This window comes from Mytilus californianus, unplaced genomic scaffold, assembly GCF_021869535.1.
Source record: "Mytilus californianus isolate M0D057914Y unplaced genomic scaffold, xbMytCali1.0.p SCAF_2, whole genome shotgun sequence".
Lineage (NCBI taxonomy): Eukaryota > Metazoa > Mollusca > Bivalvia > Mytilida > Mytilidae > Mytilus > Mytilus californianus.
This window is the reverse complement of record NW_026262668.1, coordinates 6,235,836-6,263,481: the sequence shown is the minus strand read 5'-3', so window position 1 is coordinate 6,263,481 and position 27,646 is coordinate 6,235,836. Positions and strand designations below refer to the sequence as shown.

Here is a 27,646-nt window from a genome sequence, read left to right as displayed (position 1 = left end):
TTTTGAAAGGAAGTTGTTGATGCATTTCCATACCAAGTTATAGGACATCACACAGTCTCCAAAAACTGAAGTAGGATGCCTAAAACAGTCTGCTTTCAGATAGAGACTAACGAAAAATCATAACTAATTCTACCTCTGCTCCAAAGGTTAAGTGGTTTCTGTCCGTCCATCTGACCCATAAAACTTTTGTCATTTTTCTCAGAAACTACAAATCATAGCTTTCTAAATTTGGCATAATATTTTCAATGAGCATGTGTGATCCATTTTCAGATTCATTGCTCTTCAACTCCTGGTTAATCATATATATTCTCACCCTTAAAGGCCATGTATTATAAAATCACATTTTTCCAAGAAACTAGAAATCAGAGCTTTCTTAAATTGGGATTCAATTTTCATGTGAGTATACTTTTCCCTGTGATGCCTTTTTAAATCCATTGCTTTTCAACTTCCTGTTTGCTGAAAACTTAAAGCTAGGGTATCATCAGTAAACAATTGCTAGCAGTTCAACTTGTATTACTTAATTCATTAATAAACTTTTTTTTAACTTACCTGCAAATATTAACTTATCTATTTTGAAGAACATGGCACTTTTTGAAAATATGATATTTTGAATGCATAGTTATTAATAATACTTTTACAAAACTTCATATCTATTTAAGTTGAAAGCATATTGTTAAAACTTGAATGATGTTTTGCAGATGTATGAGCATATCTTAGAGAAAGTAAGAGCTGTGATGTGGATATATGGCAATGTAACTTGTGCTGGTTATCCACTCAAATACATAGACACCATCTCAGAAACTGGAGAGATCAATAAAGATTCAGTTTTAAGTTTAGTGGTTTATGGGGTAAGTGACCTCTGAAATATATTGACACCATCTCAGAAACAGGAGAGGTCAATAGAGATTCGGTTTTAATTTAAGTGGTTTATTGGATACAAATCAAATTTAATAGATAAGATGCCATCTCATAAACAGGAAAGAGTAATAAAGGTTCTGTGGTTAGCTTAATTGTAGATGGGATGAATGCCCATTTAAATAGGTAGACACCATTTCAAAGACAGAAGTTAGAAGTGGATATTCTATGTTGGTATAGAAAAAGGGAGATGTTGTGTATTTGCCAATGAAACAGCTATACACCAAAGGCTGAGGGCCGAGGATGGAGAGAACTACAGGTCACCATACAGCCTTCAACAAAGATCAAAACCCTTATCATAAAGTAATATGTAAACGACTCCCACATAACAAAATTATGTGAAACAATAAGTTTTGTTGTATAAGGGTAAGTGTCCACTTAAATAGATACTATAAATTCAGAAATTATTGCCTGCATTTATTATTGTGATTTTTGATGAATGGACAAAAATGTGAGATTTCAGAAATATCTCCATACAGATATATGTATCAGATATCAGAATGCGAGTTATTATTGCAATAACCACCAAGTGGCATTATTTGCATTAATAAAAACCTTGCAATAATTTCTGAATTTACATTACTTTAGAAATAATGGAGGTAATACAAAAAATACTGTTTTATGCTGAATTGTATATTTAGAGATAATCTCAGAAAAAGGTGATTTCAGTGAAACCTGTCTAACTCAGTCCAGATAATCATGATGTCTTCTGAGGGTATTTTTTGTTATAGAACCTGTCTAACTCAGTCCAGATAGTCATGATGTCTTCTGAGGGTATTTTTTGTTATAGAACCTGTCTAACTCAGTCCAGATAGTCATGATGTCTTCTGAGGGTATTTTTTGTTATAGAACCTGTCTAACTCAGTCCAGATAGTCATGATGTCTTCTGAGGGTATTTTTTGTTATAGAACCTGTCTAACTCAGTCCAGATAATCATGATGTCTTCTGAGGGTATTTTTTGTTATAGAACCTGTCTAACTCAGTCCAGATAGTCATGATGTCTTCTGAGGGTATTTTTTGTTATAGAACCTGTCTAACTCAGTCCAGATAGTCATGATGTCTTCTGAGGGTATTTTTTGTTATAGAACCTGTCTAACTCAGTCCAGATAGTCATGATGTCTTCTGAGGGTATTTTTTGTTATAGAACCTGTCTAACTCAGTCCAGATAGTCATGATGTCTTCTGAGGGTATTTTTTGTTATAGAACCTGTCTAACTCAGTCCAGATAATCATGATGTCTTCTGAGGGTATTTTTTGTTATAAAACCTGTCTAACTCAGTCCAGATAATCATGATGTGTTCCAAGGGTATTATTTGTTATAGAACCCGTCTAACTCAGTCCAGATAATCATGATGTCTTCTGAGGGTATTTTTTGTTATAAAACCTGTCTAACTCAGTCCAGATAATCATGATGTGTTCCAAGGGTATTATTTGTTATAGAACCCGTCTAACTCAGTCCAGATAATCATGATGTCTTCTGAGGGTATTTTTTTGTTATAGAACCTGTCTTACTCAGTCCAGATAATCATGTCTGCTGAGGATATTTTTTGTTATAGAACCTGTCTAACTCAGTCCAGATAATCATGATGTGTTCCGAGGGTATTATTTGTTATAGAACCCTTCTAACTCAGTCCAGATAATCATGATGTGTTCTGAGGATATTTTTTGTTATAGAACCTGTCTAACTCAGTCCAGATAATCATGATGTCTTCTGAGGGTATTTTTTGTTATAGAACCTGTCTAACTCAGTCCAGATAATCATGATGTCTTCTGAGGGTATTTTTTGTTATAGAACCTGTCTAACTCAGTCCAGATAATCATGATGTCTTCTGAGGGTATTTTTTGTTATAGAACCTGTCTAACTCAGTCCACATAATCATGTCTGCTGAGGGTATTGTTTGTTAAAGAACCTGTCTACTTTGTCCAGATAATCATGATGTCTGCTGAGGGTATTTTTATATGACCGCGAACAATTTTTTGGGATCGTATAATGGTATGATGTCGTCTTCGTCGTCTGTGCCGTAGTCCGAAGACACATTGGTTTCAGGACAATAACTTTAGTTTTAGTGAATGGATCTCTATGAAATTTTTTAAGAAGGTTCAATACCACAAAAGGAAGGTTGGGATTGATTTTGGGGATGATGGTCCCAACCGTTTAGGAAAAAGGGGCCCAAAACAAGCATTTTTCTAGTTTCAGGATAATAACTTGTGTATAAGTATTTCGACTGCTCTGAAATTGTACCACAATGTTTAATACCACAAGTAGAAGGTTGGGATTCATTTTAGAGGTTATGGGGCCAACAGTTTAGGAATTAAGGGCCAAAAACAAGCATTTTTCTAGTTTCCAGACAATAACTTGTGTTTAAGTGTATGGATCTCTCTGAAATTGTACTACAATGTTCCATACCACAAAGGAAAGGCTGGGATTGATTTTTGGGGTTACTGCTCCAAGGGGGGTTTCAAAAAGTTGGGGGGGGGGATTTTTTTTCCCAATTTTATTAAGGGATTCATATTTTTTTTCAAAATTTTTCAAATTTAGAATTTTTGAAAAGTTTCAAGAAGAAATCTTCAATTGCACAGTATTGCGCAATAGATTTGTAAGATCTTTGACCACATTTATTTTGTGTCAGAAACCTATATTATGTCAAAAATTTGATCACAATCCAAATTCAGACAGTATCAAGCTTGAATATTGTGTCGAAATTTGCCCAAACTGTTCAGGGTTCGACCTCTGCGGTCGTATCAGGCTGCGCTCAGCGAAGCATTTTATTTTGTTATAGAACTTGTCTAACTCAGTCCAGATAGTCATGATGTCTGCTGAGGGTATTTTTATGCCCCCGCCTTAGCGGAGGGGGCATTAAGTTTTACCCTTATCTGTCTGTACGTACGTCCGTCCGTCTGTACGTCCCAAAATTGGTTTCCGTTCTCTAACTTTAGTTTGCCTCAACCAAATGTTATGAAACTTATACACAATGCTAATTAACACAAAACACAGGTCTTGTTTGCATTTGTGTGGCGTCACTTTTATCGTTCTAGAGTTCTGCGCCTTTTAAATGGAAAAATTGCTTGATTTTTCGTTTCTGTTCTCTAACTTAAGTTTGCCTCAACCAAATATTATGAAACTTATACACAATGCTTATTACCACAAAACACAGATCAAGTGTGAATTTTGGTGTCGTCACTTTTACCGTTCTAGAGTTCTGCCCCTTTGCAAATGGAAAAATTGCTGAATTTTTCGTTTCCGTTCTCTAACTTCAGTTTGCCTCAACCAAATGTTATGAAACTTATACACGATACTTATTACCTCAAAACTCAGATCAAGTGCAAATTTGGGTAGCGTCACTTTTACAGTTCTTGAGTTATGTCCCTTTATAACGTTATATGCAAGCTGGGGTATTATCTGTGTCCCATGGACACATTCCCCATTTATTTGTTATAGAACCTGTCTAACTCAGTCCAGATAATCATGATGTCTGCTGAGGGTATATTTTGTTATAGAACCTGTCTAACTCAGTCCAGATAGTCATGATGTCTGCTGAAGGTATTGTTTGTTATAGAACCTGTCTAACTCAGTCCAGATAATCATGTCTGCTGAGGGTATTTTTTTGTAATAGAACCTGTCTAACTCAGTCCAGATAATCATGATGTCTGCTGAGGATAGTTTTTGTTATAGAACCTGTCTAACTCAGTCCAGATAATCATGTCTGCTGAGGATATTTTTTGTTATAGAACCTGTCTAACTCAGTCCAGATAGTCATGATGTCTTCTGAGGGTATTTTTTGTTATAGAACCTGTCTAACTCAGTCCAGATAATCATGATGTTTTCTGAGGGTATTTTTTGTTATAGAACCTGTCTAACTCAGTCCAGATAATCATGATGTCTTCTGAGGGTATTTTTTGGTATAGAACCTGTCTTACTCAGTCCAGATAATTATGATGTCTGCTGAGGGTATTTTTTATTACAGAAATATTTAGTTGTTGACTATTTCCAAATGATATGGAGCTGTTAAGCAAAACTATATCATGTAAATTTGAAAGTTGTTGCCACACAAATAAAACAATTTCCATAGAAAAAATATATGAATCATGGTGTTTATGTATTTACAGGAGCAAGAGAACCATCTGAGTATGATGGATGGTTTGGTTGTTAACTTACTCAAGGAAAAATGGGTTACATTTGCAAGGTTCAGGTATGTCATAGTTCAAGGGTCAGAATCCATTTGCAAACCAAATTTTCATAGAACCTTTTTCAAATCAAACAAAAGAAGGGTTCACATCTTATCATACAGTTAATTCAGTATATGTAAGAACTTCCATTAAGAAAATCCCTCTTCTCTTTTTAGCTATCCATCCAGCATTGCCTTTGCTAAAAAAAAAAATGCTCCGCTGAGCGCAGCTTGATACGACCGCAGAGGTTGAACCCTGAATAGTTGGAGCAAGTATGGACACAACATTCAAGCTTGATTCAGCTCTGAATTTGGATTGTGATTAAATATTTGACACAGCATAGGTTTCTGACACGGAATGAATGTGGTCTAAGAACTTAAAAATTTTCAATTTACCTATTATGGTCCAATATCCAAAATCTAAATACATACACGGTTAGATTCAGCATATCAAAGAACCCCAAGAATTCAATTTTTGTTAAAATCAAACTAAGTTTAATTTTGGACCCTTTGGACCTTAATGTAGACCAATTTGAAAACGGGACCAAAAATTAAGAATCTAAATACACGGTTAAGTTCAGCATATCAAAGAACCCCAATATTTCAATTTTTGATGAAATCAAACCATATCATTATTATTTGCTTTTATATTTAAATAAAAAATAACCAACTTAAAAATGGAAAATTTTAAAGAAAAAAAAAAAAGGAAAAAAATGAAAAAAAAAAAAAAGAAAAAAAAATCCCCCCCAATTTTTTGAACCCCCTTATGATTCATCACCCCCAAACTCAATCCCAGCCTTCCCTTTGTGGTATGGTACCTTGCAGTACAATTTCAGAGAGATCCATACACTTGAACACAAGTTATTGTCTGGAAACTGTAAAAATGCTTGTTTTTTGGCCCCTTTTTGGCCCAAATTCCTAAACGTTTAGGGCAATTACCCCCAAACTTAAACCCAGCTTTCCCTTTGCGAAATGGAACCTTGTAGTACAATTTCATAAAGATCCATACACTTACACACAAGTTATTGTCCTGAAACTAGAAAAATGCTTGTTTTTTGCCCCTTTTTGGCCCCTAATTCCTAATATTTTGAGGCAATTACCCCCAAAATCAATCCCAGCCTTCCCTTTGTGGTATGGTACCTTGCAGTACAATTTCAGAGAGATCCATACACTTGAACACAAGTAATTGTCTGGAAACTAGAAAAATGTTTATTTTTAGCCCCTTTTTGGCCCCTTATTCCTAAATGTTTTGGGCAATTACCCCCAAACTCAATTCCAGCTGGAAGTTACAAAAATGCTTCTTTTTGGCCCCTTTTTGGACCCTAATTCCTTAACTGTTGGTACCATAACCCCCAAAATCAATCCCAACCTTCCTTTTGTGGTATTGAACCTTATGGTAAAATTTCATAGAGATCCATTCACTTAAACTAAAGTTATTGTGCGAAAACCAATGTGTCTTCGGACGATCGCCAACGTCATACCAATATACGACCGCAAACATTTTTTGCGGTCGTATAAAAATGAGTTGGTTTTTTAAGTAAAACTTAATTAGGTTTTCATTTTTAAAAAGTGGATTTCATTTTCAGTATTCAGGAAATTTGTCTTTAAAGGTTTTTAAAAAGATGTTTTAATAGTACCAAAACATTAACACTTCACAAATAGTGAGCTAATGTTGCCTTTTATACAAGCCATCTTTCGATCAACAAGAGGTAGAAAAATGAGATGAAATAATTTTGAGCATCTCTTTTATTTAACAGCAACATATCAGTATGTAAATGGTTTGAAATTTTTAGATAATTTGTAACTTTTGATCTTTGAGCACATTTGATTTAACCTGTTTTTTGTTTTAGATTTTATCGAAGATTTCTGGCTTTCATCACCTACTTCATCATCTTTCTTGTGGCTTTTGCTTTGAGACCAGGAGAAGATAAATGTCCTGGTACCGTACAAACATTTAACCTGACAGGAAACGGTATGATTAATACGACCAATGCTCCGGCAGATCCATGCTTCCTCCTCAAAGCTTGTGATACTAATGACAAGGTAGGCCATATGGTTATCAGATAAATTGTTTTTACCTGTATTTGATTCTACACAAAATGAGGACAGGGTTTTTATGCCCCCACCTACGATAGTAGTAGGGGCATTATGTTTTCTGGTCTATATGTCCGTTTGTTCGTCTGTCCGTCCATCTGTCCCGCTTCAGGTTAAAGTTTTTGGTCAAGGTAATTTTTGATGAAGTTGTAGTCCAATCAACTTGAAACTTAGTACACATGTTCCCTATGATATGATCTTTCTTATTTTAATGCCAAATTAGAGTTTTGACCCGAATTTCACTGTCCACAGAACATAGAAATAATAGTGCGAGTGCGGCATCCATGTACTATGGACACATTTTTGTTTGGCTCTAAATCAACTTTTCATGAATATAATCTCAAAATATGAAGTACAAACTATCATTTGTCCATTTCTATTAAAGTAAAACATGTTTACTGTCTTGTATGTGGTAAAGAAATTTAGTTAAATATGCATCTTTCCATTCAGTGAAGTATACTTGCAAAAAATCAGATTCAATGATTAAGTCAACCTTGAGTTTTGAGGGTCATTGGGTCAACATTAAGTTTTCATGGTCTGTTTATTTTAGATACTATGAGCAATAAGTCAACTATATTTGGTGTATGGAATTATTGTAAGGTTTACATGTAGATCTTACCTTGACCTAATTTTTTGTCGAGCTTGCGACTTTTGTCGCAGAAGGCTCGACATAGGGATAGTGATCCGGCGGCGGCGGCAGCATTAGCTAACTTCTTAAAAGCTTTATATTTTAGAAGGTGCAAGACCTGATTGCTTCATACTTTGTATATGGGTGCCTCATGTTACGAAGTTTCCGTCAGTCACATGACCAATGTCCTTGACCTCATTTTCATGGTTCAGTGACTACTTGAAAAAAAGTTAACATTTTTTGCAATGTTAAATTCTCTCTTATTATAAGTAGTAGGATAACTATATTTGGTATGTGCGTACCTTGCAAGGTCCTCATGCCCGTCAGACAGTTTTCACTTGACCTCGACCTCATTTCATGGATCAGTGAACAAGGTTAAGTTTTGGTGGTCAAGTCCATATCTCAGATACTATAAGCAATAGGTCTAGTATATTCGGTGTATGGAAGGACTGTAAGGTGTACATGTCCAACTGGCAGGTGTCATCTGACCTTGACCTCATTTTCATGGTTCAGTGGTTATAGTTAAGTTTTTGTGTTTCGGTCTGTTTTTCTTATACTGTATGCAATAGGTGTACTTTATTTGGTGTATGGAATGATTGTAAGGTGTACATGTCTAGCTGGCGGGTGTCATCTGACCTTGACCTTGTTTTCATGGTTGAGTGGTCAAAGTTAAGTTTTTGAGTTTTGATCTTTTTTTCTAATACTATAAGCAATAGGTCAACTATATTTGTTATATGGAAGAATTGTTAACTGTACATGTCTGCCTGGCATGGTTTATCTGACCTTGAACTCATTTTCATGGTTCATTGGTCAATGTTTAGTTTTCTTGGTTAATGTTAAGTTTATGTGACAGTTGTAATAAAGCTTTATATTTAGGACTATCAACATAATATCAATGATGAGTAAAGAAGGCGAGACATTTCAGCGTGTGCACTCTTGTATGGATCATTGATAATGTTAAAGTTAGGAGAAACTTGTAGTAAAACCTTGGTCTGAAAGACTTTCAACAAAAAATCCAATCATGATCAGAAGGGCGGTGAGATATCTCAGGGTTTGACTCTTATTTTTATTTCTAACTTGAAGGCACCCCAATTTTTAAAGAAAGTATACTCTGAATACATCAAAACACAACTAGCAGTAGGCTTTAACTTATTTTGTTTACTTTTAGGTACGATGGGCATTAGAAATAATTGTCCTGCTAGCGTCCATTATGTATCTATGTTTAGCTATGAAGGAAATTTACCATCAGGGATTCACTATATTTTTCACAACTTTGGTGAGTTTGATGTGAACAGAATTAAATCAAATATAAGTAGAATTTATAGATAATTCTGGCAGAATTTGTTCCCTGCTGTTTATTTATTTATTTATTTGAATCAATAATGCACTGTCATGGTCATAATTACCTCCAAGGTTCCAAAGTTGATGGAATAAATATTCTTTTTTAATTCTACTTTACCATGGCTCACTTTTTCTGAATGCTTTTGTTTCATTTGAGTTAGGTTAATTTCCAAATTTGTTAAAAAAAAAAACCACTACAGCAGTGAATCTCACCTGCTCTGAAAATTTTAGTCAGTCCGTAACATGTTTAAACAACAGAATGCTATTAAAATGTTTTACTAATTTAAAAGAGTTCTCTCCCTTATTTGTTGTTTAAGTCCTTTATCTTACATTTAAAGCACTCATTGACCAACACGAGATTATACTAATATGTATAAAGTTTTGTTTATAAACTGAAACAAACAATTGTCGTATTTTACTATACAGGGTGGAGCACCTATGAAGATGTTGTTCCTGTTGTCTTGTGTATTTGTTGTGATGATGCTCCCTGGACGAGCAACGTGTTCCACACAGTATGAAGATGTTGTGGCTGTTCTGGCTATTTTAGGAACAGCTCCTTATTTTCTGTTCTTTTGCAGGTATTTATATTTTTCATATTTATATGAGTTACTTTAAAACTTCGGTAAAGGGCAATTGGATTAACTGCACAGTTCATTTCATAAACTCAAATAAGACTATTAACATAGAAACCACCCTTAAAGTTTTTCCATTTACATTGGCTTTTCTGCTTTAAGATGAGACCCAATTGTCAAAATCTACCCATTTTTGATAAAGCAAAAACACTTTTTTTAAAAGATGAATTATGTGAATAAAAGAAGATGGTGGATGAACACCAAAAAGACAGCAACCTAAAACCAAATTAAAATCTAGAGGTCACCATCCTGCCTTTAACCTCTCATCAATTGATGAAATCAAGGACAATATCAAGAAAAATTAAAAAGACAGACAGAACCATGACCAAAAGAAAAATCAAGTCCACAAAATACTTCACAGAAAATTATTTAAGATTAAGCAACATGAACTACACAAACATTTTTGTGTGAACTTAGATGCTCATGAAGTGTAAGAAGGTCCTACTCCACTAGTGGCACCTGTTGTGTAGGGAAATTGCCCGTTAATTCTAAATATACATAAGTCATGTTCTGTTTTCTTTTTCAGAGGTTTTAAGATCTTAGGCCCCTTTGTTGTGATGATATATAAAATGGTGAAGGGAGATCTGTTGAGATTTTTTATCATCTATGTCGTCTTTATCATAGGATTCTCGCAATGTAAGTATCAGACAGAAATATTCTTAATGGCATTTCTGATAGAATACGACTATACAGTATGAGGTTTCCTCATCGTTGAAGGCCTTTTTGGGGCCTATAATTGCTCACATCCACTTCATTTGAATACTGGTGGATAGTTGTCTAATTGGCAATCATACCACATCTTATTTTTATATCATAAGCGTTCTGGAATAAAACTTAAAGCATGGCAATGTATTGATTATTTTAGTATTAATATATTAATAGCCTGGTATCGATCTATAGATTGAACTTCATGATTCATCCTATTATTTATTGAAAAGTGATATAGACCAATAAAACATCTTGTGAATTTATTGTAAAACTTAGCTGGTTAAAAAAATCTTTTCGATGAGCAATATAAATTTAACAAATGGTTTTAGAGCCCATGAGCTCTTTTACCAGAAAATTTCCTTGGAATAATTTTGTTTTTCTGTAACTCTAAAAATATAAAATTGTCAATTTCGAATGTTTTGTTTTTTTGGTCCAATTGGTTAATGCAACTGAAAATCAGGACACTTTTTTTTTTAAAGTGATAGGGTATAGGTACTTTTTAATTTGGGCTAGTGAGGACATTGTTTTTGTCAAGGGTATAGGTCCTTTTTATTTTGGGCTAGTGAGGACCTTGTTGTCGAGCCTGCGACTTTTGTCGCAGAAAGCTTGACATAGGGATAGTGATCCGGCGGCGGCGGCGGCGGCAGCATTAGCTAACTTCTTAAAAGCTTTATATTTTAGAAGGTGGAAGATCTGGATGCTTCATACTTTGTATATGGATGCCTCATGTTACGAAGTTTCTGTCAGTCACATGTCCAATGTCCTTGACCTCATTTTCATGGTTCAGTGACTACTTGAAAAAAAAGTTCAGATTTTTAATTATGTTAAATTCTCTCTTATTATAAATAATAGGATAACTATATTTGGTATGTGCGTACCTTGCAAGGTCCTCATGCCCGTCAGACAGTTTTCACTTGACCTCGACCTCATTTCATGGATCAGTGAACAAGGTTAAGTTTTGGTGGATAAGTCCATATCTCAGATACTATAAGCAATAGGTCTAGTATATTCGGTTTATGGAAGGACTGTAAGGTGTACATGTCCAACTGGCAGGTGTCATCTGACCTTGACCTCATTTTCATGGTTCAGTGGTTATAGTTGAGTTTTTATGTTTTGGTCTGTTTTTCTTATACTGTATGCAATAGGTGTACTTTATTTGGTGTATGGAATGATTGTAAGGTGTACATGTCTAGCTGGCAGGTGTCATCTGACCTTGACCTCATTTTCATGGTTCAGTGGTCAAATTTAAGTTTTTGAGTTTTGGTCTTTTTTTCTAATACTATATGCAATAGTTCAACTATATTTGGTGTATGGAAATATTTTATGATCTATATGTCAGTCACGCAGGTTTTATTTGACCTTGACCTCATTTTCAAGGTTCATTGCTCAGTGTTAAGTTTTTGTGTTTTGGTCTGTTTTTCTTAAACTATAAGCAATAGGTCAACTATATTTGTTGTATGCTAGAATTGTTAGCTTTACATGCCTGCCTAGCATGATTCATCTGACCTTGACCTCATTTTCATGGTTCATTGGTCAATGTTTAGTTTACTTGGTTAATGTTAAGTTTATGTGACAGTTGTAATAAAGCTTTATATTTAGGACTATCAACATAATATCAATGATTAGTAAAGAAGGCTAGACATTTCAGCGTGTGCACTCTTGTTTTTGTCAAAGTATAGGTCCTTTTTATTTTGGGCTAGTGAGGACATTGTTTTTGTCAAGGGTATAGGTCCTTTTTATTTTGGGCTAGTGAGGACATTGTTTTTGTCAAGGGTATAGGTCCTTTTTATTTTGGGCTAGTGAGGACATTGTTTTTGTCAAGGGTATAGGTCCTTTTTATCTTGGGCTAGTGAGGACATTGTTTTTGTCAATTGCATTTGTAAGATAAATTTTCAGATAATATTTCAAATATTTATACATGAAGTTATTAGTCAGATATAGGAATTACATTATTTGTCTTTACAGCTATGTACATAGTTTTTCGGAACTATGAAGAAAATAAAGAAAATCCTTTCAAAGATCCCGCTGAGTCAATCATGGGAATGTTCATGATGTCTTTGGGAGAATTTGGGGACTATTATGAAAACTTTGAAAAGACCGAGCATCCAATATTGAGCAAAGTAAATGATGTTGTTTTTGCCGTTGTAGTTGATATCTGTTCGTAGATTAATCATTTTATTTTGGTAGAAACATGCACACTTGTTATGTTGTATGCATGAGATGTTTAATTATTTTTACAGTTTATGTTTTTTTAAGCATTTTATATCGTCTTGATGTTGTGTGTTTTATTAATGACATCTTAATCATTTGCTTGACAGTGGGACAATTTAATTATTTGTTCTATAAGTCTTGATTTGTTGTGGAAAAGATGTTAAAAAAAATAATTTTTTAACTTTTCCTGTTTTCAGCTTTATACCTAATACACTTGAACAAGGAATGGAGTCCCTTTAGTGACCCAATTGAGTCAATAATGGCCATGTTTATGATGTCATTGGGAGAATTTGGCGATTATTTTGTTACATTTAAACAGACAGATTTTCCTACGTTGGCAAAAGTAATTGGTTTACTTACAAAACCACCTACTACTTCACTAAAACGACTTAATTCCTTTTATGTATATTTCCATTTAATTCTGTTTTTTTAGATGTAATTCATAATACAAAATGCCATCGTTGCTGTTAAACAGTCTCATAAATTATCCACTAAATCATTGTTTCAGTTCATTCTATGATCAATAACTTATAACAAATCATTTTATAATGCTCTAATTCTGCTTTTGAGTGTCATTCTTTGCTTACTCTGTGGATGAAAAAACTAATTTTAATAAAATAATACAACTCCAAAATTTCATAAATTGTGATAATTTGATTGTGAGTAGTCTTCATTACTACTATAAAAGAAAACTGATGTTGACAAATTATGAAAGATGAAAATAATAAAACTTTTAACCATTGAAAAAAGGAAAATATAATGGAATATGCTTTAAAAGGAATTTCGTTTTATACCCTCATGAATTTTTTTTCAGAAATCCTATACCGAATCCAGAATTAAAAATTGTTGCATCTGACCTATTTTTTAACAGTTAATTGTCTCCCCTGATCAATTTTGCCTAATACTGTTAACATTAACACTGTTATTGCATTAACAGTTGTTTGCATTTGTTAATGTTTGTTTCCCATTATACACAACGACTGAGATGAATAGAGTTGTGTATAGTTGGAAGAGTGTTTTGTTGCATGATGTTTATTACTAAGATATCTAATCAGTTATTATCAGTGATCAACTGTTCGGTGAACATATTTTAAGGGTGCATCATTATAACAAACTTTCTTAATTTTAAGAAATATGACACATTTGACACAGTATCTTGAGTTTCTGAATTTAAAAATCGGTGAAAAAGTCTTAATAGATACAGTTTAAGTTTATCGATTTTCCATGTAACTTCATATAAGAAACTGTTACACATTTCTTTCAGGTTTATTCAACAAATTTCAGTATGAAAGCAATCCGATTCCTTTAAATACCTATGACTATATATTCACACAGTACATTTTAGTTATCCATGAGTTTAATATATTAATAATTGTCCTTTTTGACTGAATCTGTTCATCCTCTTAAGAAATGAAAATTATGTTTGTTTTAATTTCCCTTTTTATGCACATTTCAAACCGTTTTACATTGCACTTTTCAATCATTAAATTACATGTTAGTTGGAGGTAAACCTTGCTATGTCAGTGTTGGTAATATATTAGTGGTCACTTTTATTAAAACAACATTGTGTTATCACAGATGATTTTGTTACCTGTTCTATAATTTATTTTATAACATTTAACCATTTTTTTATGGATAAACCTTTTTTTTTTTTTGATTGAGCCTGATTTAATCTGTTATTTGCATGCTGTGCCAATATAAATTAAATTTTTAAGTTTCTTTGTAATTGTAAAGAAATATAATTTTTTTCAGTTTGGCACAAAAATCATTGAAATTATAAACAGAAATAGGATTTCAATATTTTTTTTCAGTTTGGCACAAAGCCATTGAAATTATAAATGGAAATAGGATTTCAATATATATAGTAGTGAACTTTTCACAGAATATTGATATAATATAGCAAGGTTGATCTGCAATGAGTTTTGTTAACATTTCTTCAGTTGACTTTTAACTTCTTTTCAGCATTTTATGTTGCCTTTATTCAATCATCATGCAATCCTCAAACAGACCCATGTGTATTTAAAAATCCAATTGATTCAGCATTTGGATCATTTGCAATGAATGTTGGGGATTTTGAGGACATATATGCCACATTTGATTCCTCTCCATTTCCTATGCTTGTCAAGGTAAGATATGTAAAAGCTGTGTTCAATAAAGTGCAAGACCAGATCTCGGTGAAAACTATGAAATCTTTATTTTTTTCAAAGACCTGCCTTTAGAATATCATTATTCAAAAGGTGATGTACCCAGGTAATAAAAATGGATTCAAGGGAATGTCTCAAAATAGAAAAACACCTTTCTAAAAATAGAAGTCACAATAGTTTCAGTAACTAAATGATCTTAATATCATTTACATATCAATCTGATACTTGTTAATGACATTTATGTCTGTCATTAGTTCAGTATTAGGAGATGTCTAACTCAAGGCAAATGCAGAAATATTGGAATGTCACTGAACTTCACATGGCAATTCTGAAATGCTAGATGTCGGTTATTTCTGATTCAATCAATCAACCACAAGCATAACTGCTATCAATAATTTCAACTTGTTTTGTGGGAGTAACACAGTATTTACATTACAGAAAACATAATTTATTTATAAAACACATATTTATAACTGCAGATGCATTATTATTCTTGGTTTACTGATTTTCATGGATTTCATAGAATACATGAACCACAAATTTAAGATAGATTAACTGTATACCACCATCTTGAATTGTATAATAGCAGTACCCAAACGGTCTAGTTCTTTGCTTAAATCTTCAAACTTTGAGACAGATTGGCGATTAATGTGTAAGACTGTTTATTTGAATAAAGGAAATGAGTGATTTATTGCTTTATATAGACTGTTTTAACAAATACCAAATATTTGTTTTTTTGTTCAAATCAATTTTTTGACAGGCATTTAAGGGGAGATAACTTAAATTTTTTTATAAAGGAATGTATTAGAAGTTTCCATTTTTTACTTGTAGCAAAAAAACAAGTTCGATGACACCATTTTTATTTCCCCCACTGTAGCGGAGGGGGCATTATGTTTTACCTTTGTTTGTCCTGTCTGTATGTCACGTCTGTCTGTACGTCTGCCAAAATTGGTTTCCTTCTCTAACTTTAGTTTGCCTCAACCAAATGTTATGAAACTTATACACAGTGCTTATTACCACAAAACAGTCTTAACTACATGAATCCTGTATATGGAAGTTGATTCATGCATATTTACAAGCAGGGGCATCTGTGGCCCATAAACACATTCTCCATTTATTTCTTTTTTTTTTCTGAAAGCATATTTATCTTCTCATATTTTATTTCAAAATTCTATCTCATGGATTTCTTTTTATTCACAAAAAAGTGTTTTTAAATGAATAATCTATGCAAATTTGGGCAAATTTGCAAGACTTGTAGCCTTAAAAATAGCATGGTGACCCATACTTTTTATTAGATATTTGAATAAAGCATGGTAAAATCTACATTTTGGCAATGTAAAAGAAAATTCTATCTGAGAAAATATAACCCAATGAGTCACCTTAAGTGTGCTATGAATTGCACCTGTCATATAGGCCTGTATATTTACTTTGGCAAAACCACAAAATGAGTATCTTAGGAAATACATTTCTTCCTCAATCTTTGAAAATTGATACCCACGAAAAAATGAATGAATCCTCAGTACTGTATTATTCATTAGTCCACAAAAATTGGTGCCAACAAAAATAAGTGATTCTTCCGTACCTGCATTAAAATTTGCAATTGAAATTTAGGTTCAGTATGTGACATGTTGTAAGTGATATTTGAAAAAAAGTGATGTTGTTTGTTATTAGTTAGAAAATACTTGTTAGAAAATTATTCTGCACATGCTTTTTATGTTAAATTTTGTCATGTCAACTTGTGTTGTACTGTAAAAAGAAGTCTATGTTTAATTATTTCAAATTATTTGGCTTTACTTGTCTGCTTCAGTTGGTATTTTATTTGTTTTATTCCTCATTTATTAGATGTGTTACTATAAGTATTAGATTCAATTTTGAATTTCATATAAAGATTACAAGAAATTATATGTTTGTTGTATTTTTCTGCAGATTAGGTTGAAAACTACTATGTAAATTTATTGAAATTTGAATTCATTGAGTTCTGTCTGAATAATTTTCTGTGACCAAATATGTTACTGTTTATTTTGTTATAGGAATGATATACAAATAATAACAGTTCTCAGCTATGATTGAAGTTTTGACATTTTCGTAATAAAAACATTTAAGAATTAATATCCTGCTACATTTAAAATATTTGCATATGTATGAATTAAAAAGTATTGAAATGATTATGAATTTTATACCATTGGTACCATTTTCAAGATAATGTTTGCCATATACATGATCCTGGTGACACTACTTCTAGTCAACATGTTAATTGCCATGATGGGTAACACATACCAGCTTATCAATGAAACACAGAAAGAATGGTTCAGACAGGTAAGATTTATCTCCCTTGGTGGGGAAGGACAATAGATAATAGGTGCCACATTCAAGCTTATGAATGAAACACAGAAAAGAATAGTCCACATGGGTAATTGCCCTAGTATTTATGGATGATGGATAATTCGACAGATAGTTAAAACACCACAGAGAATGAATAAGAGTTACTTCCCCTAGATTGTTTGTTTCATAAATTGTAAAAATTATTGTTCAATTATTTGTTTGTAAATGCCAGTTATAAATCTATTTTTTTTTTTTTTACACTGATGGATTATGACTTAGCTATTTCAATACTCTTTTGTAGAGATACTGATTTAAAGTAAACATTTTACACACGAGTCTCACTAGCAACAGGTCACACACCAGTAATATGAACTGAAGCAATGATTAATTATTGTGCATACTTTTGATAATTTCAGTGGGCCAAAGTAGTTCTGGTGATAGAACAAAGTGTAACTACTGAAGAGAGGAAGAAACAAAGGTTAAAGTATTCACAGCCCTTACCTGATGGTGACCGAGCCCTTGTTATAAGGTGGCATCAATCAGTAAGTATTCACAGCCCTTACCTGATGGTGACAGAGCCCTTGTTATAAGGTGGCATCAATCAGTAAGTATTCACAGCCCTTACCTGATGGTGACAGAGCCCTTGTTATAAGGTGGCATCAATCAGTAAGTATTCACAGCCCTTACCTGATGGTGACAGAGCCCTTGTTATAAGGTGGCATCAATCAGTAAGTATTCACAGCCCTTACCTGATGGTGACAGAGCCCTTGTTATAAGGTGGCATCAATCAGTAAGTTTTTTCACAGCAATTACCAGAAAGTTATAAGGGTTTTTAAACCTCCACTTTCTAAGAAGGTGGTTATTAGTGATGGGGAAGTCTGTCTTCCTGTTGTTTTATATAAATAAAAGAAAATGTGGTATGATTGCCAATGAAACAGAGGCCAAATTACCTAGAAGTTTGCAACTATAGGTCATTGTTCGACCTTCAGCAATGATCAAAACCCATACCCCCATAGCAACCTATAAAAGGCCCCAACATGACAAACGTTAAACAATTCACACGAGAAAATTAACAGCCTAATTCATGGTGAAAAAATATAAAATAAAAACAAATATGATATACAGCAACAAACAACAACCACTGAATTAAAGGCTCCTTCCTTGGGACAAGCACATATACATGTGTAAAGAGTTTAACTACTCTTTTGAGATTTCAACCCTCCTATTCTCAATATCGACCATTGTAAGTAAAAAAAAGTAAATTGAAGCATTTATGTAAAGAAAGAATTTATTTTACAGGAAAAAGAGAGAGAAGACTTGAAGATTGCTAGAGAAGAACAGAGGATTAAACAGAAACAGAAGATTATGGCAGAAAGGAAGAAATTAATTCTGAAAAAGACAACAAATTTGGCAAGTATCATAAGTTCCACTGCTGCCAGGGAAGGCAAAATTAATGTATGACACTAAATCTTGTCTTCTGTAATCCTGAACTTAATCACTTGTAATCCTTAATATGATCTTGAACTTAATGAAATCACTTGCTGTTCTTAATATTCACATAGTGAATTGAACACTTATGCTTTTTGCCCCGAAAAAATAAATTCCTGCAGTTGATTTTTTTCTGTGCCTAAATTTTTTTTGAAATTATGTTATCTATGAACCTTGACAAATACTTTCCAACCATTGTTGGTAATTTTTTAATGTATGCCATTTAATTTTTTAAAAGAAAACTTTTACTAGATTTTGTTTCAAAGAACGGAATAGATGATAACGGAAAATTTTGAAAAAGAATTTTCTTTTATAGACATTCATATTGTCTATTTTATTTAGAAGAATTTATCTTTTGTAAAACTTTTTAATATAAGACTATGTTATATATTTTTTTAGATAATTTTGACTAGATCTTTGTTCTTTCAAAGAATTTAGATTTGAAATTTGGAATTTATTTTAAGTTTAATTTTTTGTCAGGCTTTTTGACATGCACGGAAATTTGATTACTGTTTACTTATTTTTTTATGAAACACAACTTGACATTGCCTTACTTATAGTTCACTGTGCAAAGTATTGTTTTCTTTCACATAACGAAATAACTGATATCAAGATATAATAGTAATTCACATCATTTGTGTTTGTAAGAAAACTGTTAACCCCAGTTAATTGGTAGTAAAGACTTTTATTTTTGCATTAAATCCTGTCTTTCCATTAATATATATATATATATACATTTCTGGATGTTGAAATTTGGTAAATTTAAATTTTTTAAAATAGACAACAATATAGAGTGGGGCGCACATATTCGCCGGGGAAACAATTTCGCCGTTTTATGATTTTGAGGTGTAGAAACTTCAAAGGATTGCTGAAATGGAAGAAATATGCCGGTAAATTATATTTTTATAACAATTATGATTATTTTTTAAACTTAGAAAAAATTTTGGCACTTACTGCAAAGGACCGAAAAACGGACAACGATTTTCGGCCAATTTCCTGAATGAAAAAAAAAGATTTCAAAGAAGTATTTCTTAGTAATTCTTCAACTGATTGCCCTAAATTTCAGTTTTTTACACCTTTGAAATGTCTGCTATTTATCTATGATGAAATTGATTTGATAAATATTGTTTAAAGCTGCACAGTTATTTTGTTTTAAATAGATGTGTAAAAACGGCGAATATGTGTCTCCCTATGACAAAACATCAGGTAATATTAAATAGGCTTTAATCTAACTTTTCAGATGAATTTTTTCAGAGAAACACGTTTTCAAGCTAAGAATGTGTTGCTTTTGATGTTATCTTCATATAGAAATATCAGTATACTTCAAAAACTTAAAGGTCTGAACATAAACTGCAGAAAACATGGAAAATTATGGCGAAAATGAGCACCCCACTCTAGTCTTTTTTTGGTTTACAGACTGTGTAATGAAAGAAATTAATAGATTTACCATTAAAATAAATATGTGTAACGAATATCAAATAACTAATTAATGAAAACTTTGTATTATTCGGAATATTTTATGTTCAGTTGTTAGGGTAATAGACAAAATATACATTTACTTATTTTTACTTCATATTCAAATAGCACTAAGTGTAGATTTATAGTAAAAGTAATATTGACGATAATATCAAAACTATATTTTATTGTGATATATGTAAGCATTTAGTATAATGACGGGTGATAAATTTATATAATTTGTTATAGTATAAAATGTTTAAATATAAAATTCTAATGGTGCATTAATTTTTCCATTAAATTTGGAAGTCTGTAAAACAAATTTATAAGATACATATTCAGAAGCTATTTTGGTGGGCAATATGGAGCATTTCTAAAATTTACTAAATGAAAACTTATGCTGAGACATGATAACCTTAGAATATAACAAATTTGACATATTTTTGCGATACTTTTCAATATCAAAGAAATATCATGCCAATAAATAAGCACTGGCTAAGGGACTTTTGATTCCCTTGTGGACTTGCACAATCTACTTACAGTGTTCAAGAATTAAAGAAAATTGATACAATGTTTTTCTAATTTGCACTTTTGATATGATTTAAAGTTAAGACAACAATAATTTATAAATGTTATATCTAAGTCATTCCCATTTGATATTCCTGTGATAAATTATAACTGCTGATTAATATTTTAGCATTATTCCGTCCTTATGATAAGTATAATTTTAAATATATACATTATTTTAAATATAATATTAAAGATAAACTATACTGCTGATTATAATGTTTTGAACCGTCCATTTATTATTCAATATATTTAATATGTTTTATTTTTATATTGTTTTTTATGTGTACTATCAAGTTTTTACATTCCATGTAATTTACATGTTAATATTCAACAAACTAATGTTTATGGTTGTGCAAAATTATGTTTTTATTGTATTGAAATAGTTTAACAACTAATTTCCACACGTATATTTATTGTTCCTCAACAATTGTTTTGTGGTATTCTAAAGTCACAATACACTTACCTATACGAATTATCAGTTCACATGTTTGTTTATTGTTTTATTCCATATATGGCTGTATTATTTAAAGCTTTTCCTATAGCAGGAATGTTTCCTATAGCAGGAATGTTTCCTATAGCAGGAATGTTTCCTATAGTAGGAATGTTTCCTATAGCAGGAATGTTTCCTATAGCAGGAATGTTTCCTATAGCAGGAATGTTTCCTATAGCAGGAATGTTTCCTATAGCAGGAATGTTTCCTATAGCAGGAATGTAAACTGTAAACATATGAATAAAGAAATACATGTACAGTATATTTTAATGCTTCATATAAAATAAGATAAGAAAATTTTGTTTTGACTCAGCATTTTTTTAAACTATACAACATAAGCTCGAAAGAGTTTTTGACCGATCATAAAAACATAGACAACATAAAAAAAATAATAAAACAATAACAACTTACATTACATGCACAAAATTTGGCATTTACACGTATGTTGATTGGTCATACTTAACACTGAAACTCAATATTATCTGAGTTGAATTGAGAGTTTTGAATGTAGCATTTATCAATGGTCAACTGCTGTATTCTGTTGAAAATATGAGCAAAAATATTTTTTACATGAATATTCTTAACATGTATAATGAAGTATGAATTATCCATTTATAAAGTTTATTGTGCCCTAAACTGATATGTGGGGGTACCTTGTCAGCCCTTGTAAAATATTATAGGTTATTGCTATTTTAACTATGATGAGTCAAACTTGGATGATTCCAAATCTTATTTAACTTGAGAATTTTTTTAAGTCCCTGCGAAAGAAAAATGAATGTATGAATTAGTCTCAATAACCTGGTAGTACAAAACATTGATGGTAATGACCATGTCCTGTTTTACAGAACAATGTTTAACCCATCAATCTCTAATTTTATACATACTCGAATCATTCAACATACAGATAATTGCCAAAATAAACAAGCAAGTGGAAATTGGCTTTGTAACTGTCAGCATATAGTCATGTACAGCTAACATATCTGATGTAAAAGAACTCAATGTATCCAACTTTAGTTAGTTGTTCCACTGTTGTAAAAATATTATTTATGTTTATTTATGTTTTTTGTAGGCTAGTCTTTTGAAAATGGGTAAAAAATAACCTGATTTATGTATTGAATGTATGCATTTAATATTTGTCATGTGATGAATTGTCCTGTTATTAATTTTACTAATATTCTATAGGTTTTATGAATACAATAATTCACATTTACCAGTTTTAATGTAAACCTATTAAGATTTATGACATAATTTGAATGTATAATATAAAACATTTAATGGAAATTTCAATTTTGCAGTTAAAAGTATGAAATGTTTTATTAGGTCTTTCCACCTTTCTGTTCTGATTATTATTAAGCCTAAACACCTAGGGTCTTTTGGATTCTTTGGCAATAACTTGGATTTAGAGATCAAAGTCATGATCTAAAATTTGACCTTTGCTTGTTATTTCATCTCATCTGAAACTATAAAAAATAGATATAAAAGAACCAGTAAAAAAGGTTTGGATTTTCCAAATACAAATTTGTTATATTTTGTCCGAAGCAATCAGATGACTTATAGGAGTTATTGCCCCTATAATGTTTAAATTAAAATATTATTGATTATAATTTCAAACAGGTACATAATAAAGCCATGGGTTTTTGGAGTATCCCCCTAATTTCTCAGAAGAGTATTAGAAACCATTATTTTTGGAATTGAATTAAAGTAACCTAAATTCTTGTGACATTGTGTAAACCTGAAGTTAAACATTATCTCCCTCATGCCAAGCAAAAGGAATCATTGAAAAGTAAGCTATCATTTGACATTCAAAGTTACTTTTTCTTAACCAGGAGAAGCTTATTATCTCCTTATTTCGCAAAAGATTTTATATTCTACAAACAATATGTTTTTGGAATAGGCATGAGATAAGCTATCTTCTGACACAAGTTGCTACTACTTTTAGAAAAAACCCTCATTTTCTTATCAATAAATGAGAATTTGAGGTGGAAAGACCTTCAATTGTTCTCTGAACAATTAGATTTTGATAGATAATGTTACTTTTTTTCAGTTTAACATTTGAAGTGGTATTTGATTAACACATCTGCACAAAACTATAAATAGTTGTACATTATGCTTATGTTGTCAGAAATATCAAATCCGGCTCTAAAAACAGTTAAAAAAGAGAGGCTACCAAGGTTTTCTCCTGTTTCGTAGTGAGTATTAGTAAAGGCTGAGGTATGACATAAGTGCTATTATTTGGCCCCTGAAATTGCGAAAATAGTATAATTACTCAAGCTTTTCAAAAATATGTTAATTCTATTGTTAAATGAACAGGTTAATTTACTCTGGACATTTTAGTGCAAAAGGTTACTTGTGATGTCACTGATGTCAAAACATGTTGAAATTGACAAATTTGACCTAAAATGACCATTTTACACATAGTAGACAAAATACATCTGAGCATTAGCCTTATCCAAAAAGGTATTTCACACACATTTACATGTAATAAAAAATGTAAAATACAGATTGTAGCAAAAATCTCTTATTTAATTATCAATGACAAAATCTCAAATTTTTTAGCAGTTTTTCCTTTTTTTGCACAAAATTCAAAAAGTCTGGAGCCCTAATGCAAATATGTTAGACAAAATTCAAAAATATGAATATTGATGTCCGACAGACTAATGTCTCGTGAACATCTGAAGGATGTAGATTTATGACACTTTGGTTTTAAGGGACCAAAAAAGTGACCTTATCATACCTTCTCCTTTGATATTTCTCAACAAAGAATGTATATTGTTTTTATCCTGCAATTTAACATTGATGTTTAAATGTTTAGTTTTTTAATTCCAAATATTTTATTATTTTACATTGCTTAAAATCAGACTTCAAAGAGGTCAACTAAATTCACTTTGACTAAAACAGTAATTTAAATGTTACCAAGTACTCAAAATAGCAAGATACCAGTTACTAATATTTGTATGCTAAACAAATGCTGCAAAGATTATTTGAATTCCTTTTTATTTGTACAATAGTTGGCTGATTGCAGGATAAATGCTTTTCTTCCACTGATTAGTGGTTGTAAAGATTCAATTTTTGAACAACATGTAAATGGTTTGAAAAAGAGATATGGGGATATACATGAGCAATCAAACGTGTGCTACACTATTAATAGTATTCAGATATTGAGGGTGCATCACATAGTTGTTTATGGAAAATTGTTTGTTAATTCAGCATTGTGAGCCCAAACCCAACTATATATGCTATTTTCATGACATTGTTGAACAACATGACATTGGCAGTAGTTATTCATTAAAATTTTATTTTTTTATATTATATGATTAATTATTTTATATTATATGATTAATTATATCTTATTTTGATTATAACATGTATTTTAATTTGAAAATTTAAACAAAGCCGACTTTCCTTAAATACTGCTGAATATAGACGACAAAATGTGCCTTTGTTTAAAATCAGACTTATTGTTAAGATAGACATTCAAGATTTAACTGTGTATCGATGTGAACAAGTGTGACCCTTGCCATCTTGTATATTTTGCTAAGATTTGTGAGTATCATATGTTGTAAAAATTTGCAAATTTATTTAGGATAAACAGTTGCTAAATGAATACTTTCTTATAATTAGCAAAGGGTGGCAACTTTTGAACACAAGTGAGATAATTAAACTTGATAACTGGATGCTACTGCAAATGAACCAGATTTTATACATTTTTTTGTAATGATCATGAAATCAAGAACAAGTTCCCCATCTTTTTTGGGGCATTGAATGATTTCTTTCATAATTTTTTTTTCTTCAAATAATATACATCTATTTTTTTAATTACCAAAGAATATTAATATTGAATAAATGTATCTTATCTTTCTACTTAAAAAATTTTATCAAAGAAATGACTTTCTTCAACCAAATATACATTTTTTTCCTTTTACCCTATCCAAAGATTGTTTTAATGAAACATAAAGGTAATACCCCAATTGATTTAATATTAGTTACATTTAATACTTTTTGTTAAGCTTCATTCAAATTTATTGTAATTTTCAAACAATATTTTTCATTGAAATTGATGAATTTAATTAAAATAAATTAATACACATCAAAAGTTTCGGTACAGTAATAATAAGAACACTGCAATATTTCCTTACACATGTTATAGTTGAAATATTATTATCCATTATGTATTTCTACCACTGTGAGCACCAAATCACTGCAAATCAAAACCATCACAACATAGTATTCTATTATACTTAAGCATTTGTTTTCTACCAGTGTAAGAATATTTTAAATTTTAATAGATTATTTTATAGATTTATTATTTTAGCCATTTTGACCAGCCATTGTTACCAGTCATATTTTGTTTTACAATAAATGTTGATAGTTATAATGTTATGTTTTTAATCTATCCACCAAGTTGTTTATCTTCACAGAGTAGAGGATCATGATCATGACCCGTGTTAAGTTGGTAGTTTTCTTTATGAACCAAAACTCACTTTTGGTCAGCACATTTGGTCAAGGTTTAGAGAATTTATTCAACAATTTAAGATAGTTTAGGAGTTGGATGATGTCTTAGGAATATAAAAGAGATATATACCAATCCGCTAGTCACTATTGTATTGATGCTTTATCAAGGGATAAGATCATCTAACGATAACAGGAGATGCTTGGCCACTAAATGCTAACTCTCCCAGAGAACATGAGTTCATCAAAGTTTTTTGGTGGGGTTTATGTTGCTTATACTGTCTGGGTAGTGTTTTATTAAATGTTGTTTGTTGTTTTTATATCCCTTCCTACGAAGTCTAAGGGGACTATAGGTTTGCACTGTCTGTCTGTCCATCTGTCAGTCTGGCAAATCAGTTTTCCACTTTTTTATGAGCTTAAAGATATTGATTTGATATTTGGTATATAGCTTTATCATGACCAGTTTCAGATCAATTTTGAATTTTGTTCCGGTCTGATGATTTTGTGCAGAGTTATGGTCCTTGGACTTTGAAAATTCATTCAAGTAATCTGTTTTCCGCACTTTTTTTCGTCATGCTTAAAGATATTGATTTGATACTTGGTTTGACGATGACAAGTTATAGATCAAGTTTGAATTTTTTCCAGTCTGATGATTTTGTGCAGAGTTATGGTCCTTGGAATAGAAAATTCATGCAAGTAATCAGTTTTCCACTCTTTTTTTGTCATGCTTGAAGATATTGATTTTATATTTCATATGTAGTTTACACCATGACAATTTATAGTTCAAGTTAGCATTTTGTTCCAGTACAATGAATTTTTAACTGGTAAGGGACTATGTATTGCAATGCACTACTCTCAGAATGCTTGTTTTTCTTTGACCATGCTGTTGCCCGTCTTTTTTATTAGTTCCCCCTGGTTTCTGTTCACATTTGTTTTCTGTGTTGTGTTTGTGGACTGTATTCCTATTGATCATGGTGTTTTTTGGCTAATGTTTTTAATTGCCCACTTTCCTTTGGTATTTTAATCTTTTTCAGCTACATTGTGACCACATAAGTATAGATAAGCATTAATAAGGACAATGATAGTTTAGATTTGATAGTTTCAGCTTCCTTGCTAAGCATACATCATGACCACATTAGTGTCCAGTTTGGTAGGTTCAAATTCCTTGCCAAGCACACATTATGGCCATTTAGGTGTAGCCCTGGTAGTCCAAGTTTCCTTGCCATTTCTACATTCATCACCTGATCAGCATTTTGTGTTTCAACCGCCTGACAAAAGCAGCTAACAACTTGGTAGTTGATCGACTTGCATGAATACTACATGAAGATTTTTAAGAATGAAATTATCATTTCATCTTCATTCAAGACTATTACTCCACAAAAAGTCAAGTAATAGACAGATCTAAGTGTTATGCCACCTCTGAACACTTTAAAGGGTGCCTACTATGTATTGGTTACCTAACTACACAAAAACCTGTCAAATATATTATTATGTCAGTTCCAGTAAGTGTTCTACAACTTATCTTTCTGTCCTTTTGACTAGTTCCCTGACAACTCTTAAAGAACTGAATATTAAATTTTGTAATAAAGCATATGCAAATAATGGAATTGATTATTTCTTGAGTGGAAAGATCTCTTTACATGCTTTTAATGTTTTTTTTTTCAATTCCCTTGCAGTTTAATATGACTTTTGGCTCTCAAGTTCTCAAATACACTTCCACACAACCTAATCAAACAGAAGTTTATTAAATTTTCTGATAATCAAGCCCTTTAACTTTTCTTTACATCTGAAGAGGATCAATGAAGATCCAAAGATACATGAAGGCACCATTAAACAACTATTCAGTAATAATTACATTACATGTATGTTTCACAAGAATCCGTTATTTTGATTGTCTAACAACAATCACGCGTCATTCAAAAATTAACCTTCATATCAAAATGAAATGTTACATTCGTGATGACACGTGATTCCAGAAAAAAAGTGCACAGGTAGATAAAAGAAAAACTTGATAAAACTTTTTTTCATGGTCTT

The 27,646-nt window shown here is 31.7% G+C and overlaps 1 protein-coding gene across 11 annotated transcripts in view; it reads left to right on the top strand.

Annotated features, from left to right (window-relative positions):
* LOC127729164 (transient receptor potential cation channel subfamily V member 5-like) overlaps window positions 1-25,538 on the top strand; it is a 46,887-nt gene extending 21,349 nt beyond the window's left edge. For 5 of the 11 annotated variants that reach the window (XM_052236844.1, XM_052236840.1, XM_052236842.1 and 2 more), the window contains 10 exons: window positions 699-848; window positions 5,022-5,104; window positions 6,931-7,123; window positions 8,971-9,078; window positions 9,570-9,721; window positions 10,302-10,411; window positions 14,657-14,820; window positions 17,038-17,154; window positions 17,577-17,702; window positions 18,460-25,538. In XM_052236844.1, the coding sequence (XP_052092804.1) occupies window positions 699-848; window positions 5,022-5,104; window positions 6,931-7,123; window positions 8,971-9,078; window positions 9,570-9,721; window positions 10,302-10,411; window positions 14,657-14,820; window positions 17,038-17,154; window positions 17,577-17,702; window positions 18,460-18,621 (1,365 nt within the window). In that variant the 3' untranslated portion in view covers window positions 18,622-25,538. Of the gene's footprint in view, window positions 1-698; window positions 849-5,021; window positions 5,105-6,930; window positions 7,124-8,970; window positions 9,079-9,569; window positions 9,722-10,301; window positions 10,412-12,448; window positions 12,604-12,891; window positions 13,038-14,656; window positions 14,821-17,037; window positions 17,155-17,576; window positions 17,703-18,459 lie in introns of those variants that run through there. The other 6 variants (XM_052236845.1, XM_052236841.1, XR_007994534.1 and 3 more) reach the window with 5 other exon arrangements.
* Window positions 25,539-27,646: the final 2,108 nt, after the last annotated feature.